The 18,586-nt window shown below is 35.1% G+C and overlaps 1 protein-coding gene across 1 annotated transcript in view; it reads right to left on the reverse strand.

The window, feature by feature from the left end:
• The window catches only part of MRTFB (myocardin related transcription factor B), a 157,769-nt gene extending 139,756 nt beyond the window's left edge, over positions 1-18,013 (reverse strand). The window contains exon 1 of the mRNA XM_090276991.1: positions 17,797-18,013. Coding sequence (XP_090133117.1) covers positions 17,797-17,950 — 154 coding nt within the window. The 5' untranslated portion in view covers positions 17,951-18,013. The remainder of the gene's footprint in view (positions 1-17,796) is intronic.
• Between the last annotated feature and the right edge of the window lie 573 nt (positions 18,014-18,586).

Here is an 18,586-nt window from a genome sequence, read left to right on the forward strand (position 1 = left end):
GAATACTAAAATAGAACAATTATAGTAATATACTGTAATAGAAGGTATGTGAACGTAGTCTCTCAAAATATCTTACTGTAGTCTACTCACCCTTCTTCTTGTGGTGATGTCAGATGACACAGCACATAGGTGATGAGATGACATGAGGTGAATGATGTAGGCAATGTGACACAGTATTAGGCTACTATGAAAATCACTTGGACACACGCACTGTGGATACGCTGGACAGAGCGATGATTCACATTCCAGGAGGAATGGAGAGGATGGTGCAGGATTTCATCATGCTACTCAGAGTGGCATGCAATTTAAAATTTATGAATTGTTATTTCTGTAATTTTCCATTTAATATTTTGGGCCACAGTTGACTACAGGTAACTAAAACATGGAAAGTGTAACCACAGATAAGTAGGGACTCCTATATATTTGTTACATTTTTATTTACATAATTATATTCCTTAAAAAGCAAAGATGGGGGGCAGCACCTTATAAAAAGTATATAGCTTAAAAATAAAAATTCTATTGGAAAAGTTTCTGCATTAGCATGTTTAAACCACTTTACACGTTAATTCAAAATAATTATGTTTTCATGTATTTGAGCCAATAAAATGCAATTCTAAGTATGAAACTTACTTGATAAAAAAATATAATAAATTCTAAAGTATACAGTATGAGTATATATTAACGATTCTAATTTTCAAAAACATCATTAGTGTTTTACTTTCCACTGATTTGATAATCTTATTTATTTGGTTTCCATCTATTCCTGACCACATGTCACCTGGCTCATTAGTGGAGCTGCACACCTGCCCCAGGCTCTGTTCTTCTGACTCTTTGGGTCCAGTTTTGACACATAAGCCTCATTCAACTCTATCATTACTGGTGACATTCACCTGTTCTTTGACTCCTAACCCACTTGGGCTTCTCAGTAACAGTATGATAACCACACAAGGGCACAGATGGGCTGCAACGGTGGCCTTGGGTACTGGGGTAGGAACCTTCAACCTTTGGACCCAAGGGTAAAGTAGGAAGTACAGACCACAAGTAGCCAGACCACAGAGCTTTTGATCAAATTGTGTTTCTATGATTCTTAAATAGCCTCAGTGATATTCTGCTTTATTTCTATTACAGCACTCAAAACTTTATCAACATAAACTTTCCTTTTTAAGCTCTGTTTGCAACAAAGGATGAGAATCTGTGATGTGTTGTGCAGATTCACCTTGATATTTAGTTGGCTCTTAGTAGAATCTCCAATATCATAATATAATCATGAACTACTAAATGATGCTGATATTCCCCATTATATATCGGGTTGGCCAAAAAGTCCATTTAGTTTTTCTGTAAAATAAAAGACACATTTTTCATTTTCACCAATAATGTTATTGATTTGGATATTTTGAATATGTCAGCTATCTCCTGCTATTGGCTTCTAATGGGCAGAGGCCAGGGGTGCTGCTGAACATCTTCCAGTGTGTAAGACAACCCCACGGCAAAGACTTATTTGGCCACAATGTCAATAGTACTAAGATACTTTGTAAACCACTTTTGACAACGTTCAATCAGTCATAGCACATTCTCCATACACTGCACAATTTTTTGCATTTCAGTTGTGTTTTTACCTTTCTTGAAATAATAAAGCATAATGTGCTGAAAATGTTCGTATTTTCTTCCATCTTCAATATTAAAATGACTGCACAAAAATTCACTAATTTTGGTAAGTTTTCTTTTAATGCATACCAATATGACAGTTGTCACCATACAATATAACAAAATTGTTTTGAATTAAGTTAAAGACAACTAAGCACTACTAGAACCATCATATGGAAAAAACTAAATGAACTTTTTGGCCAAGCCAATAATATGGCATTTTTAAAAGGCTTTATCCCCCTCCATTGGTGTAAAATACTATACATGCATTACAAAAAATGCATCCTACAGGGAAGAAAAGCAGGTGGGATAGTGTATATTCATGTAAATTGCCAAAAAATAATTTGATATAATTCATTCCAGGATATTTTTTTCCCTACACATAGGCTTCTTCTTTTGGAGGGAGGTGGAGAGGCTGATGGAGGCATATAAAGAGAATGTTTAGTTGTACTCATGATAAATCTATAATTTTACTTCTTGCTTTTTTTACTTAATATAACCTATATATTAATGACAAGAAAATTTCCATTAATACACACATGAGAAGAAAAATATAATCTTTAAGTATCTCTTCTAAAGGCTGATTCTTTTGCCGAATTGAATCAAGTACAAATACTGAGGCAAAAATTATTTTCTTAATTTCAACATTTCTGTAAAGAGAAATTAATATCTAGTCAGTTTCTATTAATGAAGAATGGATTCTGCTAACCAGTGAAACCTTTCCTCCTTGGTGACCCCACCATCACCTAAATGATGACTTTATAAAGCAACTTAATTACGCCATTGGCTCCAAGTGATCCAAGAGGCCCTACCATGGTTTCTTTTATGAAAATCTTGCTGACCATTCTGTGCCCACAGCAAGAGCTGGAAAGCTACTTGTCATAAGAACCAACCATGACTATGGGCCTCAATCTTTAACCAATAATTTGGTTTCATTCATTCACTGATCAAAAAGCCAGGAGCAACTTGGTATGCCCAGGAGGCCTGAGGGTTTGAGGGGATCCGAACATACTTGTAAAATGACATTGCTGCTGTAGTCTAGTCAGAAAGCTAAGTTAAATGTACTCAGAGAGGAAACGTGTTTCAGTGGAAAAGCACGGACCTCGTGTTAAAATCCCAATTCCAGACTCCAGTTTTCAGCTATGATGAACTACCAAGGTCTGCACTTTATCTCTTGCCATAAAAAAGGAGAAAATGACACAACATATGAAACGACTGCTTTGGGAAACAGGCAATGAAGGACTAACAGAAGGAAAACAAATGAGATAAGCTGTATAGCCACGCTAGCTTTCTGCCTGGAGACAATTTCCAATGAGTCCAAGAAGGGGTAATTCAAACATCTAGTCAGGCTAGCTGAACCGAGGAGACAAGAGATGAGAGCAAGGGTGGCTAAGGCAGCTGGAAGTTTCAGGGCAGATTTCTGAAAAGGCAGAGGCCAATGATGAAAAAAAGCTCTAGAAATCTGCATAAGGGTGCCTTTGAGTCTGCTGAGTACGAAGTTATATGTGCATAGTGTGAAATTTCACAAGGCTGGGCAAGAGACGAAACATAAGCTAAACAATATCTTAAGTACACATAAAGTTGGAGGATGTTCAAGTTCCCACCAGCCCAAATGTAAAGTTCTCCCTGGGACATTTAGTGGGCATTCAGCAGAGATTCCAAAGGAGGTCAAATCCTAGTAGTTAATGCACCATCCCTGGTGTGAATGTTACCCTAGATCTTTCCTAAGAAGCTTTAAAAAGGCCTTGATAGTGATCCAAAAGGTCTTACCAAACCAAAGTCCCAACACTCCTTAAAAATTTTTTTTTTTTAATTTTAAAGTTTATTTATTTTTATTTTTAGAGAGAGGGGAAGGGAGGAAGAAAGAGGGAGAAAAACATTGATTGGTTGCCTCCTATACAACTTGACTGTGGATGGAACCTGCAACCCAGACATGTGCCCTAACCAGAAATCGAACTGGAAACTTTTTGGTTTTGGGGAAGGTGCCCACCCAACTGAGCAACATGGGTCAGGGCTCACTGCTTCTTATTCAAAGTCCTCCTCTCTTTGGCTTCCAGATTCTGTATAGTCTTACAGTTCTCACCACTGACCAGTTGTCTGTGTTGTTCTTGCTAGCCTTCTTTTTTTTTTCTTTTTTTCAAACTATATTTTATTGATTTTGCTGTTACAGTTGTCCCAATTTTATTCCCTTTGCCCTCCTCTGCCCAGTACCCCACTTCCCTCCAACAATCCCTCCTCCTTAGTTCATGTCCATTGCTTGTACATGTAAGTTCTTTGGCTTCATCTTTTCCTATTGTATTCTTAACATAAAGTTCAACACTCTTTAAAGGAATAGAACAAAAACAAATATTACACAAAAAAATTACTGGATTACTTGCTAACAGGCAGGAAAGTGTCGCTTTAATAGGAAAAAAAATTGTCAACAGACTCAGAAATGACAGAAAAAAATGGAGCTACTAACAGCTATTATAGCTATTATAACTATGTACAAGTATTTAAAGGAAAACATGTATATAATGACAAGAGAAATGGACAACGCAGAAAAGAACCAAATGGAATTTGCAGAGATAAAAATATAATACCTAAGATAAACATTTTATTAGCTAGGATTAGCAGTTTATTATACCTGCATTAGAAAAGATCAGTGAACTCTTAACTAAAAGTATAGCTAATAAATGCTGTAAAAATAGCAAAATGAAATACTAAAAAAAGAAAAGAAAGGAACAGAGAAAAGACTGGATAAACATACAGCAAAACAATAGATTCGAACTCTATTATAGTAGGTAGCGCCTAAGATAGTCCCCAGTGATCCATGCCTTCTGGTACTTACGGCCTTTTAGAATCCTCTCCCCTTGAGTAATGTGTTTCTGATCAATACAACTGGGCAATACTGAGGAAATGCTACAAAGAATTGGCTTTCTCTTACTGGCTTTGCTAAATAAAGTAAACTGTTATGTTGGAAAGGCCCTGTGCCAAGGAACTCGGTGTCCAACAGCCCTTAAGGAAATGAATCTCACCAAGAACAATGTAAGTTTAGAAGCAGATCCTTCCCCAGAGGAACCTTCAGATGAAACTCCAACCTTGGCTGATACTCAAATGCAGACTTGCAAGAAACGTTGAGGCAAAGGTATTCTCTAAGCTGTGCCTGAATTCCAGACCCAGAGAAATTGAGAGGTGATAAATGTGTCTGTGTTAAGCTTCTAAAGGTATGAAGTAATTTTTACACAGAAATAGATAACCAGTACCCCAGACACATCAATAATTACCTTAATTGCAAACAATCTAAATATTCCAATTGAATGACAGAGATTGTCCGACTAATATTAAAAAACAAAGATCCAGCTCTATGCTTCCTAAAAGAAATGTACTTTAAATATAAAGGCACAGATGGGTTAAAGGTGAAAGCTAGGAAAAGATTTATCATGCAATACTAACCATAAGAGATTTCGAGGAGTTATATTATTATCAAACAAAGAAGACTTCAGTAGAAGAATCATTACCAAGGACAGAGGAATATTTTATAATGCCAAGGGGCCAATTCATCAAGAATACGTAAAAGAGCCTCAAAACACAGGAAGGAAAAAACAGTACTTAAAGGAGAAACAAGCAAATCCAATAGTAGTTGGGGTTTTCAACACACCTCTCTCTTAAGTCACTGACAGAACAAGTAAAAATAAAAATGGTAAGGATATATAAGACTTGAACAACTTTATTAAGTCAACTGGACCTAACTAGCATTTATCTCATCATCAAGGGTACGTGAAACATTCATGGTCATTGATGAAAGGTACACATTTTCGTGAGAGAATACACTTTAAATAGTTTTAGTGTAATAGGCAAATGAAACAAAAACCAAAGTATAGTTGACCCTTGAACAATGTGGGGAGAGGAATTCTAAATCCTATGCAGTTGAAATTCACGTATAACTTAAGTTGGGCCTTTGTATCTGTGGGTTCCCAACAGAAGATCAAAAATTTCTATCCGAAAAATTGGAACTACTGTAACAGCATAATCAATAAAATATATTTAAAAAAAAAAAAAAAAATTTCTATCCACAGTTGGTTGAATCCATGATGTGAAACCTGGGGACACAGACAGCCAACTATGTATTTATTGGAAAAAGAAATCCATATATAATGGATCTGCACAGTTCAAACCTGTGTTATTCAAGGGCCAATTTGTACTGTCTAAAACCACAAAAACCCTCCAAATTTATAGTTTAAGTTCTTGAATGTCTTTAAATTTTACTTTGTTCAGTCCTAACTTGATCTAACTGGTGTTAAGTTTAAATTTCTTTATCTGAAAAATTCTCAAAATTATAATATTTGAATGTCCAAATAAAATCTTCAACTTTTTAAAGCTGTAAGCATTTTGTTTCTGTTGAGGGTTCAGAAAGCACTCAGCAATCAATCAAGCAGCTCCTCTACTTCTATGCACAAATAAACAAATAAGCACACAATTATGCAACCAGAGATTTCACTAGTTTATCAGCTAGTTGCTATTTAACTAAATTCCATATAGTTAAAAAATGAAGAACTAGCTAATAGAAATAGACAGCAAGAGATAGAAAAATCTATGTTAGAAGAACAGAGCATTAGAAAATTAATACTTTCTCATATTAAGAGCATGTCTAGTTAAATATCACTTTGTATTCTTGGCCTGAGAAAATAATAACAGTAACATTTATATCTTTTTTATCATATATATTTTATATACCAATCAAGAGCCACACCATTTTTAGTACATTCAATAACTATTTGTGATCAATTACTAAGTAACTCATTATTTTGAATTTGTTTCCATTTTATTCTATTAAGAAACCTCTGAAATATCCTGGGCTTTTGATAGCTTATTAAAACATATGTAATAAAACAAGTTTTATTTTTACTACTAATTTTGAGAGGCTTGGTTGAGAGCATATATCCATTTCCTTGCCTGTGTCTCATTTTTAAATTTGTTCAAAATGTATTATAATCCTATAAGAGAATGAGATATCAAATCATCAAATCATAAGAAATTTTTCACTGTGAAGAACTCTTTCATTTAATAGGATTAATTCACTGAAAAGAAACATGCAAAGAAGGAAACAAACCACACAAAATCCCCCAATAAATCTGACCCTTCAAATGAGGAATGCTCTTCACCTCTGGAACTTCATACATGCTCCTCACAAGTCTTCAGACTCGGACAACCATGAGGCTGTGGCATTTAAGGCCAACTATAAACCAAAAAAGTCCTAATTACCCATTTCCTTAAGTTGTCCAGGCTCCAAATCTCTTGGGTTCTGTCCTTGTTTATTTTTAGGAGTGTATTCTTTTTTTAAAAAAAGAAACATATAATAATACACAGTAAAATATTTTTAGATTCAGATTAATTGAAAAACAACTTAAGATCTGCCCCCATCCCCAGTAAGCTTGAAGCCCATCACACCAAGATTTCACAGAATGTTCTACAGTACTAGAACTGTTTCTGTTTTATGTTCACATATAACAAGGTCATTGTGAAATAAGTAATCATATATACATTTTAATGTATTTTTTTAAAGATCATTTCTGAATTTAGTCAATTTCTTTGTTAAATAATTGAGTTAATAATGAAAAAACTTAATTTAGGTATGGTTATGACATAGATTTCCTCAAATCAAAAAGAGAGAACTTAAAAAGACAATTCAGAGCAAATTTCTTTCATCATAACAAATAACTGTTCTATTACTTCAAAATACCAAAAGTCTTCTGTCTAGTACTTATCATATACATCAAATGCCTTAAAAAGAGTCTCAGCAACTATATCCATGATCTCAATCTCTTCAGAACAAGTATAAAAGAAGGAGAAAAATCTGTAAATCAATCCTCGATGACAGAGGGTTTGTTTAGGAGTTTACCAAATGGAATAACCCTGCTGGAATTCCTTCAAGCAGCCTGTGAAAATGTCAGAATGGAGTCTGTTTTGGAGGTCATAGTCCCTAGAGAGCTCTGAGTTTTGGCCTGTTTGTCTTTTCACATGCTTTAATATTTGAAAATCATTCCTTGTAGACACTGACTGATGCCCAGGGAATGCTAGGATTGTGGGAACTGGCAGTACCAACAAGAGAGACAAGCTTCATGGGAAATCAGTGCCTATTAGATTTGCCCTCTCAGCTCCCATCAGATAAGTTGCTCTTCAAATGTTATAAAGGGACACAGTGAGACATTTAAGAGACTGCATGTCACTCTGACGTCTTTAAAAAGAAATACTTATGGAAAATGGGAGCAAAAATTACTGGGACTATTGAAAGAAACACTAAGTTATAAAACACCATGGCAGAACCTGAAAAACCATATTCACTTAGTATGAATTGAAATGTTGCCTTCCCAAAATATACACACTAGTAAAAAAGTTATAGTGTGCTAATTATATGCCCATACTGTTTTAAGTATTTGACTTATATGAACTCAATTTAATCCTCACAGCAACTCTAAGCAGCAGGTACTAAAATGATCCCCATTTTGCAGATGAGGAATTGAGGCAAAGGAAAGATAGGTACCTAATTTGTCTGCATTCACATAACTAGTAATGTTGTAGCGCGAATCCAGACTCACACAGGGTGGCTCCAGAATTGGTGCCCTGTACCGCTGTGCAGGCTGCCTCTTTCACGGAATGTTACATCAAGCATGCAATGCTGAGTAACTGTAACATGTACTAATAATGTGCTAGTTACTGTAAATGCTTTATTTCATTTAATCCTCCCAATAACCAATGAGGTACCTCCAACATGATTCCTGTTTACAGATGAGAGACACCGGCTCTGTGTGACCTGACACCACACACCTGGTGCAGCAGAGAAGGCTCTAGGCTTGACTCTGCAGCCCTCCTTCTTTAAAACCGGGCTTTTCTTCTTCTCCGTTATCTGTAAGAGTCACCTCCAGATTAATTTTCTGTATATAGCTGAAGGAATGACTTTCAAAGATCTTTGTGTCCAACAGTTTTATGAGAATATAGGACATTTTGAATTGCCTACATTGTATTAAGAGGCTTAAAAATCTAAGGATTATTTTAAGGTAAGAGACACAATGATCATTCAAAAAATGTCTTCCAACAATAAAAAGTATGCCCATTTCCACTTCTGAATTTTTTTTAATACTTTGGGAGAGCTGAATATTTTGATATGGCAAACTTTTCTTTTATATAAGACATAATGTGGTTTGACCAAGCAGTCCAGTTGATAAAGTTCTTAACTGACATGTTGGGGTCAAGGCTTCTGTCAAAGAGGGTCTCCTATTTTGTAGCTATAAATCTCAAATTGCAAAGTGCTGACAAATTCTAACATTTGTTAGTTTTTAAACTTAGCCTAAAAGAACCAATGGCAAGTTGTAAATCAGACTTTTTGCTTTTCTTGTTATATTTTTATTAAACAGAAGTCATATGTCAAAAATTTAAGTTGGTGAAACAGACACCCAACTATTACCATTTTCTTAATAAAAGCAACAACATGAAAGAGCATGAATAATGTGGGCTTAAAAAAAAAAAAGCTAAAACACTGTCTTTTAACTGGTAGTCTAATGCTATTATAAAAATGTTAACACATACCTGCCAACTCTTGAAAACCATTAATAGGAAGATATTGCATATTCTAAATTAGATATATTAGTTTTGAGGATAACACAAATTTATCAATTTCTGTTTCCTTTTTAATATGGGGGAAAGTCTGACTAACTGAGCAAGCTGGCATGTATGTTTAATAATATATCTGTGAGAATGTATTAAACAGTGACATCACTAACTCCTATCTGTGGAGAATTCCATCAGTTAACTTAGACGTTATCTTCTATTCTTTCTGTTTCTGCTGCCCAATGAATAGCACAAGGCAAAAGTGATAATGAGATATAAGAACACATGACGTAATGAGGAAGGGCAGCCAGAGGAAGACACATGGGCTGAAAGCTACCACACGGATACTACAATAAGCATACTATGACACAGAGAGCGTCTGAGACTTACCCATGCTCACAGACTGAGTCAGCAGAAGAGACTGGAGTCCTGACTCCCCAAAGACTATACTTCCTGTTAATAATAGTGAGGGCAGCAGGTGAGGGTAGCCAACAGTATGGATTAATTTAAAGGAGTTAGAAAAATATTGGGTATGATATTTATTAATTAGTCTGGGTAATTATTAACCACCCAAAAGTAAATTCCAATACATTTGTTATTCCAAATATTTGTCTTACTTTCTGTCACAATAATACTTTATTACTGATGTCTTAAAATAAAATAACAAAGGAAGAAAATTATTCATGGATCACTTTTTCCCCAGTACACTCCCTATATTTACTAGCATTTTTTAGAGTTATGGTAGAAAGCAGGTACCCAGTATCTATCCTCTCTCTTCCTTTTTAGCTAGAAGAGGTGACTGTGGTTGGGTTAGATGGCAGACATAATTAGAAAGAGCACTGACTTAATTTTAATGAAGTCTTTTGGCCCAGCACAGGGTCTGATTCAATAATTCAGCTATAAATCAACTAGGGAATTCCAAGTACCCCTAAAAGGTCTACAGTTCTAGGGGGTTATAGTTGAGTAGTATTTAATAACTAATCATTTATATTGGGTCGGTCAAAAAGTTCGTTTGCTTTTTCCCTAAGATGGTTCTAATAGTGCTTACTTGTCTTTAACTTCATTTGAAATAATTTTGTTAGAATGTATTGTTACAGCTGTCATATCAGTGTGCATTTAAAAAAAGCACCACAATTGGTGAATTTTTGTGTAGCCATTTTAATATTAAAGATGGAAGAAAATAAGCAACATTTTTGGCATATTATGCTTCATTATTTCAAGAAAGGTAAAAATGCACTGAAATGCAAAAAAAAAGATCTGTGCAGTGTTTGGAGAAGGTGTTGGAACTGATCGAACATGTCAAGAGTGGTTTGCGAAGTTTGGTGCTGGAGATTTCTTGCTGGATGATGTTCCACAGTCAGGGTACACCAGTTGAAGTTGACAGTGATCAAATTGAGACATTAACTGAGAACAATCAACATTCTATCATGTGGGAGATAGCTGACATACTCAAAATTCCAAATCAATAAAGTTATTGGTGAAAATGAAAAATGTGTCTTATTTTATGGAAAAAACTAAACAGACTTTTTGGCCAACCCAACACTTTATATATTACCTTTTAAAATTGCTTCCTCAGAGACAGGAGACTGTTAAATAATAATAAATTAGCTTAATAAATAATAAGTTAGTTTCAGTTCATTCACTGGTCCAATGTCTAATATAAATCATATGGTGGACTCCAGTTTTATGAAAATTATTGCAAATAATCTATATAAGAAATAATGTACTTTTATGACTCTAGTAATTGTAGAAACCTTGTAAAATTTTTAGACATTTTTTATAAGTTTAAGATAATGTGGTCTCATGCTGGATGAACTGCTAATAACTGTGTTCTAAATCTTACTTTTAATATAAATATGTTAATTGCTGACATTCTAAGGGTAATTTTTGCAAGAGGATACAATTTAAAGACTGAATAAACAACTCAAAATGAGGTTTCAGGGTGTTGCTGGGGCCTATGGTCTAGCTGATGCACTTCACCTGCCCCCACAAATGGCAGACTATAAATTAACACTCACCCCCCCCACTCCCTCCCTCAACACACACACATACTACTTGGGTGTGTTCAGCAATGCACTGATGCAAACTAAATCCTTAGTAACTGCAAAACTATCTAAATAAGAAACCCAGAGTACAAAAAAGGTAGACAGGGTTACAGGTGTTTATTTACATTGTGAAACAAAATGTTACGCTATTTAATAGGAGACTTTATAAAGCCCATTGTGAAAGACAGCACTTCCCCTTTAAGCTACTTGTATGGCTTCTTTTTCATTTGGAAAGGGTTCAAGAGGTTGTCACAAACAAAAACAGTATGAGAGCTGTCACAATTAATCAAGAATTTCATTTGCAGTTGTCAGGAGGTTCACAGTTGGCTCTTAAACTTTATAGTTGTGGTTGGTGTAAGTCCTAAAGCCTAATTTTCAGAAAATATTCAAAACTAAGAAATTATATTTAAGGAATATATACTTCTAAGTCTAAATATTCTTAAGTAACTCCTGAAAATAGGAAATTACCTAAATGTATCAAAATATTTATTAATATCTTTGGGAATTATTTTAAATATTTAAGCTCCTAGATATGTTAATAGTAAAGCCAATCACAAGACAATTTTACAGAAAACTATTCATTTCTATAACCTCCCACTGTAAAAGGGGAAAGCAAAAATCCATAGTTTCCTGCCTTGGCTATTTATCCTCTAATTACTTCTCTCCTATTAAGGACACTAGGAGAATTTTATGTCTGGCTGTTTGCTCCAGAGAAAAATGGTTATATCCTCTCTCTCCCTTACCACCTTCCATTAGGCCATAGCAGCTCCTGTACATTCTAAGGAACAGGGTAGTGCTCAAGACAAACACTCATCACTTTTGTACATTTCCAAACACCACCTAAACTGCCAGAAAGCCTATCAGGTTCAAGAGTAGTAGGGAAATGTTTTCAAAGTAAAACCCAAAGAGAAGACCCACTGTGAACATGTGACATTTATTTTCTATGGTACAAGACAGGCAGCTTTTTGACTGGGTTCCATGGCATGGCAAAGTTCATCTGATGTTTGCAAATGTATTAATATCCGTATTGGATCCAATACAAAGAGCCACCTTGGTTTCCCTTGTATGCAACAGACTTTTGAATAAATTACTTTCTCTCTAGTAAGTGGTCATTTTGGAATAGAACAAGAAATGGTCTAAAATTGTTCCATATAATAAATTTAATGGATGGAAATCTTAAGAAAAAAAAAAAAATCAAGATGGGACTATACAAAAACCTAACTGTAGTAACTAGTAATACCAAAGTTTAGGAATAACAAATAAGCCTCTCTTCTTCACTGTGGCCTTAAAACATGCTGTTTAATAGTAAATACACTTTCAAAAGGCTGGTTCATATAGGGAGGGAATGGTGGCAAATGCTTATTTTCCATATACTTGACACTACCACTTAGAGCTGGCCTGTGGTATATCTGTGGCCATGTTAATGTGATTGAGCCTCATCTTCAGAAACATACCAAGGAGTACTGAAATACCAAACAGTTTCATAAAAGGGAAATCTAGGTCAACTTATCTGCTTACTATAAGATACTGTTGGCAATGACTTAAAACCTTAAATTCACCAACCAGCACAGATTAATCCTGCAAGTGGCCTCATGAATGAAAAGCTGCTTCTTCATGGTCTCACCTAGGTGTGGGCCCCAGCAAAGGAGCCACAGCTCTTTCCAGTATGTTGTTTCCATCAACTTGGCCTTTCCCTCCTTTTATAAAGCTATATCCAATTTATAGCACCTGAGCTTTTCCTATTTAAACAATAAAAGAGTTAACTGTCCCCTTGACTGATTCCCCTTTAATTCCCACGATCTGAAGGAATGTTAATATCGAAACATGAAAATGAGTCTACTGTGTGTATAAAATGTCAAAACAAAGCTCAGTATCCCTGTGTATGCATTGTCTTAGTAAAAGTACATTATTTATGTGTTTCTGTATATCCACATTCTTTTTATAAAGGATTCACTTATTGAAAGAGGTAATTTCCTAAATGGCTACCTTACTTTTGAAGTGCCACTAGCTACAGAATTATTTTGGTCATGTTTATGAGTAAAGGAAAACACTAGCTTATCTTTACTAAACATCTTTCATGTTTACTCCAGTAGTGGAAATATTTTGCCACTCCACTACTGACAACATAAATATCAATAAAAAATAAGGGGAGATTTGCCCTGACCAGTGTGGCTCAGTTGGTTGGACATCCTTTTGAGAAGCAGAGGTTCACCAGTTTGATTCCTGGTTAGGGAATATGCCTGGATTGTGGGTTTAGTCCTCAGTAGGGGCGTGTATGAGAGGCAACAATGTTTCTCTCTTATATTGATATTTCTTGCCCTCTCTTTCTCCCTCCCTTCCCCTCTTTCTAAAAATAAGTAAATAAAATATTTATTTATAAATTATTTGGTGACATAATCCTTTTACATGCTAAATTAAAATTAAAATGTCTTCCTTCTCCTCCCAAAGAAAAAAAATTCTAACAAGTGAAATTCAAATACTTAGGAATAATAATAAAACACAATCTAAGAAAATATCTAAACCTCATTATCTCAAAATAGCTAAACCGTACTCTGCATTAATTAATTTTGAGGATAACACCTATGTTTTGTATATGATATGATTTAAACATGGGATTAAAAAGACCTAAAATATGGAGAATAAGCTTGAAAAAATCATTAAGGTAAGAAAGATATGGTTGTTCTATCTACATATTATTTGATGTGGTTCTACTATACTCACATAACTATATCAAAAAACCTAGATTTCTGATAGCTGTACAAGAATTCCATTTATGCTTTGTAATGTATATGCAAATTAGGCTAATATATCATAAACCTAAAATCAGTGTATGCCTAAATATAAGGTAAGGTTTTTAACTTCCTGAGTCACTTGTTAGAAAAAAGGAGATTCTCTCATATTTAAGTACTTACACAAAATCTCATATTATGAGATGCTCATTTAGTTAATATTAAACAAAAAAGTATTTGAGGAAAACATATTAGCTATGGAAAACAATATGGAGGTTCCTCAAAAAAATACGAAGAGTTACCAAATGGCCTAGCCATCTCTCTTATCGGTGTCTACAAAACAAAAAAAGTCTGAAAACATTTATTTGTAACGATATATGTACCCTATGTTCACTGCAGCACTATTCACAGTGGCCATCACATGGAAACAACCAAAGTGTCCTTCTATAGATGACTGGATAAAGATGTGGTACATGTATACACTGGGATACTTCTCAGCCATAGAAAAATTGAAATAATTGCCACTTGCAACAACATGGTTCAATCTTGAGATATCATGCTAAGTGAAGTAAGCTAGACAGAGGTTGAGAATCATGATTTCACTCATATGTGGGATATAAACCTGAAAGCAACAAATGAACAAACAAGACAAATGAACAACCAAGAAAACCTATAGACACAAACGACAGCCTGGCAGTCACCAGAGAGAAAGGGGACAGAGGGAGAGGTAGTAAAGGGGAAAGGGGTCAAATATATGGTGCTGGAAGGAGATTTGACTTTTGGTGGTAAACATACAATGCAATATACAGATCATGTGTTACAGAATTGTACACTGAAGCCTATATGATTTTATTACCCAACGTCACCCAATAAATTTAATTTAAATATTTTTAAAAATGTACTTCATTAGAAGCTGGTTTTAGAATGTTTACAGATATATCTATCTTAATAAAATCGGGGGGGGGAAGTGGGAGGGGAAAAATCAACATATTTATTATTCTTAGGTTATAACCTTAAATTCAAAGTGTTGGATGTTGTTACAAAGACTTTCAAAACTGCTCTTTAAAACGTCATCAAATACTATTATTCTCTCAGAAAAGACACAAGTTAACAGTTGCTAATTCTGGGGAAGTAACTGGGTAGTTAAAGGACAAGGTTGGGAGGTGACCTACTTTTCACTGTGTACGCATTTGTACCCTTTAAGTTTTGAACTGTGTGAATGTACAATATTACTATTCAAAAAAGGATTAAATTCAGAAACAAACTACAGCCCCATAAAATGTTATAACCAATCAGATATCAAACATCAGTAATTATGTTATAGACATTATGATTATACAACTATAAGACACACAAAAAAAAACAAATAAACCCCAGCCCCACTATTTTGTGAATGGTACTTATAGTTTATACATAAAATCTTCAGTGTTAGATCATATGTGTGTTCAAAATCTGCTGTAACTCAAACAAAAAAGACAGAAATGAAGATGGACCCTGGATTTTCATGCTAGATGCATGATGCAAAGGGGTTCTACTGATGATAACAACACTACAAAGATTCATGGACACAGTCTGAGCAAGATGATTTTATGAAATAGGAGCGTGGATAAAGCAATCCTTCTATATTACTGCACTGCTTCATAAAATGTGACTTAAATTATATATGTAACTAAATTAATTAAAACTTTTACCATTTTATCTACCTCCCTAAAAGTTTATAAGGGGAGACTACCTTGTATCTGAGCTTACCTTATATTCAGGCATACATATTCAAGAGAACATTCTTGGAAAAAAATGGGGTAAGCTGAATTGAATAAATCCCCACAGAACAGAAACTTATTTACTCACTTTTCTCCTCTACTACATACGGGGGGGGGGGGGAGGGGGGCAGAAAAACAGAATTTATAAAAACTTGTGCATTTATTCTTACGTGTTTAAAGCTCAGTCACCTTCAAAGTAATCTCCATTTGATGCAATACACCTATCGAGACATTTTTTCAAGTTTTTGAACTTGTCAATTTTGATGCCTTTCAGTGCTTCTGCTGTTTTTTGTTTCACCTCTCCACATTGACAAAACATTTCCTTTGAGGCCTTTTTTCATCCAGGAAACAAAAAAATGTTGCCTGGGGCAAGATCGAGTGAATGGGGGGGAGCCACAGGAGTCATGCTGTTTCTGATCAAAAACTGCTGAACACTTGGCACAGTGTGGGCAGGTGTGCCTGTAAATCACCCATCATCAAATGGGCAAACGCACTGAGTCTTAAAAAAAAAATTCACTGAAGCCAAATGCAGACTCTCACAACAATGCCAGCTGATGCACTGTTACAGATGGGCTCCTAGAACACTCACCTAGGGGGGGAAGCCTGTACTACAAAGGGCCCACCCTCCAGAAGATAATTCTGGTTTTATTGGGTCGCTCCTCGTATGACCATTTTCTTGAGCAATTGTAAATTAGGGCAATTTTATATCGGCTCCCCCTTTTTTTGACAGATAATAATTTGAACATTATCATACTGGTCCAAGGGTACTGTGTAAATTTGATCACATGTAGTCATGTTTCATAAAATGTGGTTATTCTCTCTCAGCCACTAAGATAAAGCTAGGCACCTAACTGATGGAAGGTTCCAAAGCCATCACCTGTCAACTACATTCTCATGAAGACTTTGACAGCAACCTAGCCAAAATATTACTGTATATCAATTAAACTGCACAAGGTTAGTAAGTACCTAACAACAAATATCAGATACAAGTATCAGAGATCTTATTTGAAGGGAGAACAGTTATATTCCAAAGACATGTACTGAAGAACTAAGAATAGTAGTGCATATCTTTTATCCATTTTCCTGAATAAGATATGGCCAATAATGAAAAGAATTGGGAAACAGAACCCAGAAAAATAATTAACAAGACAGTACATATGGAAGTGTTCTACAGGGAAGTAGTTTTATTTCTTCTGGCTTTTAAAAGTGAAATTAGAAATAAAAACAAAAACATCTGTGAATGTAACTCATCAGAACTGAGTAAAGCACAGTAAATCCAGTTGAAATTCTTAATTCTGCACTTTTAATACGCATGCTTAGTGTGTAAATTTTAATATTTTGTATTTCTTAGTTTTTATGCTTCAAGTATTAAGAATTAGTGTACACCATCTTTATTCATTTATATTAAAAATTGGCAGTATGTGTTTTTTTGGAAACTCTGGGATGCCTCTGCGATCGATGAAAATTTCCAGAACAGATTACAAATAAATAGAAAATATTTATTTTGTATACAAGGATGGAAAAATATGACCATTTTCGAAACCCATTACTATAAAAAAAATACTCAAATAAAACACTCTTGCTTTCTTAGCAATCATTAAGATAGGACAAACTTTGCCAATTCTGAAATTAAGGTGCAACATACTGGAGGTGGAGAAATGGAGAGGAGAATCTATTTAAATCCATAATCTATTTTCCCTAGAATCAGCAGAGGAAACTACTTTTCAACACCACTCTAGCATGAAATCTTCTGCTTGTGTTAAAATGATTGAATCTAAAGCTTATTTTTAAAGATAATGTGGCTACCAAAGATACTGGGGAAATAATGGAAGAATGGGATGGAAAGTGAAATTCTGCCTGTTACTCAAAACCAGTCAATACCCCCATGAGGTTCTCTCCTCTGTGACAGACTGCCAAATGTAACTGCTCTTCCCGTCCCCCCAAAAAATCACTACCGAAGAGAAATAAATAGGGTCACAAAGAGATAAGTGTTCAAATCAAAATCCCCAGTGCACATGCTAAAGAACTCACCATTCTTCCTTTCATTCAGAGGTGGTAAGTACTGACTGGACTGTAAGGAGAGTTCCTGGAATTCGTGAGCAACGGCTTCACTTTGAGGACTTGGAGCGAGATGGGCTAAAGGTCCCAATTCATCCTCGGTGTCTAGTGCCCCTGTGTGATCCATTGTGTTCCAGCCACTGGCAAGAGGGAGTACGAGACAACTCTTAAACGTGGTCTGTTGAAGAGACTGTCAAAATAAAGAATGTGTAAGTATGTGGTAAATTTATTTTTCCCCAATTTGCACAGAAGTATTAAAATGGAAGCTCTTGGTTCTAGTTCAGGTCCACTGTTGTGTGACATTTGCCCTCTCTGGACCTCAGGTTCCTAGTACAACACACAGGAATAACATTTCCCACCTAAAAACTGTATAAATAAAAACTGAAAGTATTTTCTACAATTTTTGTATAGCAAAAACAAAAGTTATAGCTATTGGTGTCATTACTTAAAGATGTAATGCATCCTAAAATAGATAAAACTCATGCTGATGAAAACAAAAAAAGCAGTCTGGCTTGAAACTGTATCTTAACTGCTACAAATTAACCTGATTGACAGAAAAGTTGGTATCAGAAATGCCAAAGAAACAGCTTAGGGGCTGGGTGGTGGGCAGCAAGAAAACTGTTACTGAAAGCTAGAAGGGTGGTGGTCCGTCTTACACAGTGGCAAAACATTTAATAGACCCGTTGCCTGCTAAGTAGCATTTCATACCATTGTTTACCTATTCATCTGTTGCTGGACATTTGAGTTGTTTACAGTCTTTGCC

Source organism: Furipterus horrens, unplaced genomic scaffold (genome assembly GCF_987537825.1).
Source record: "Furipterus horrens unplaced genomic scaffold, mFurHor1.1.pri manual_scaffold_5, whole genome shotgun sequence".
Lineage (NCBI taxonomy): Eukaryota > Metazoa > Chordata > Mammalia > Chiroptera > Furipteridae > Furipterus > Furipterus horrens.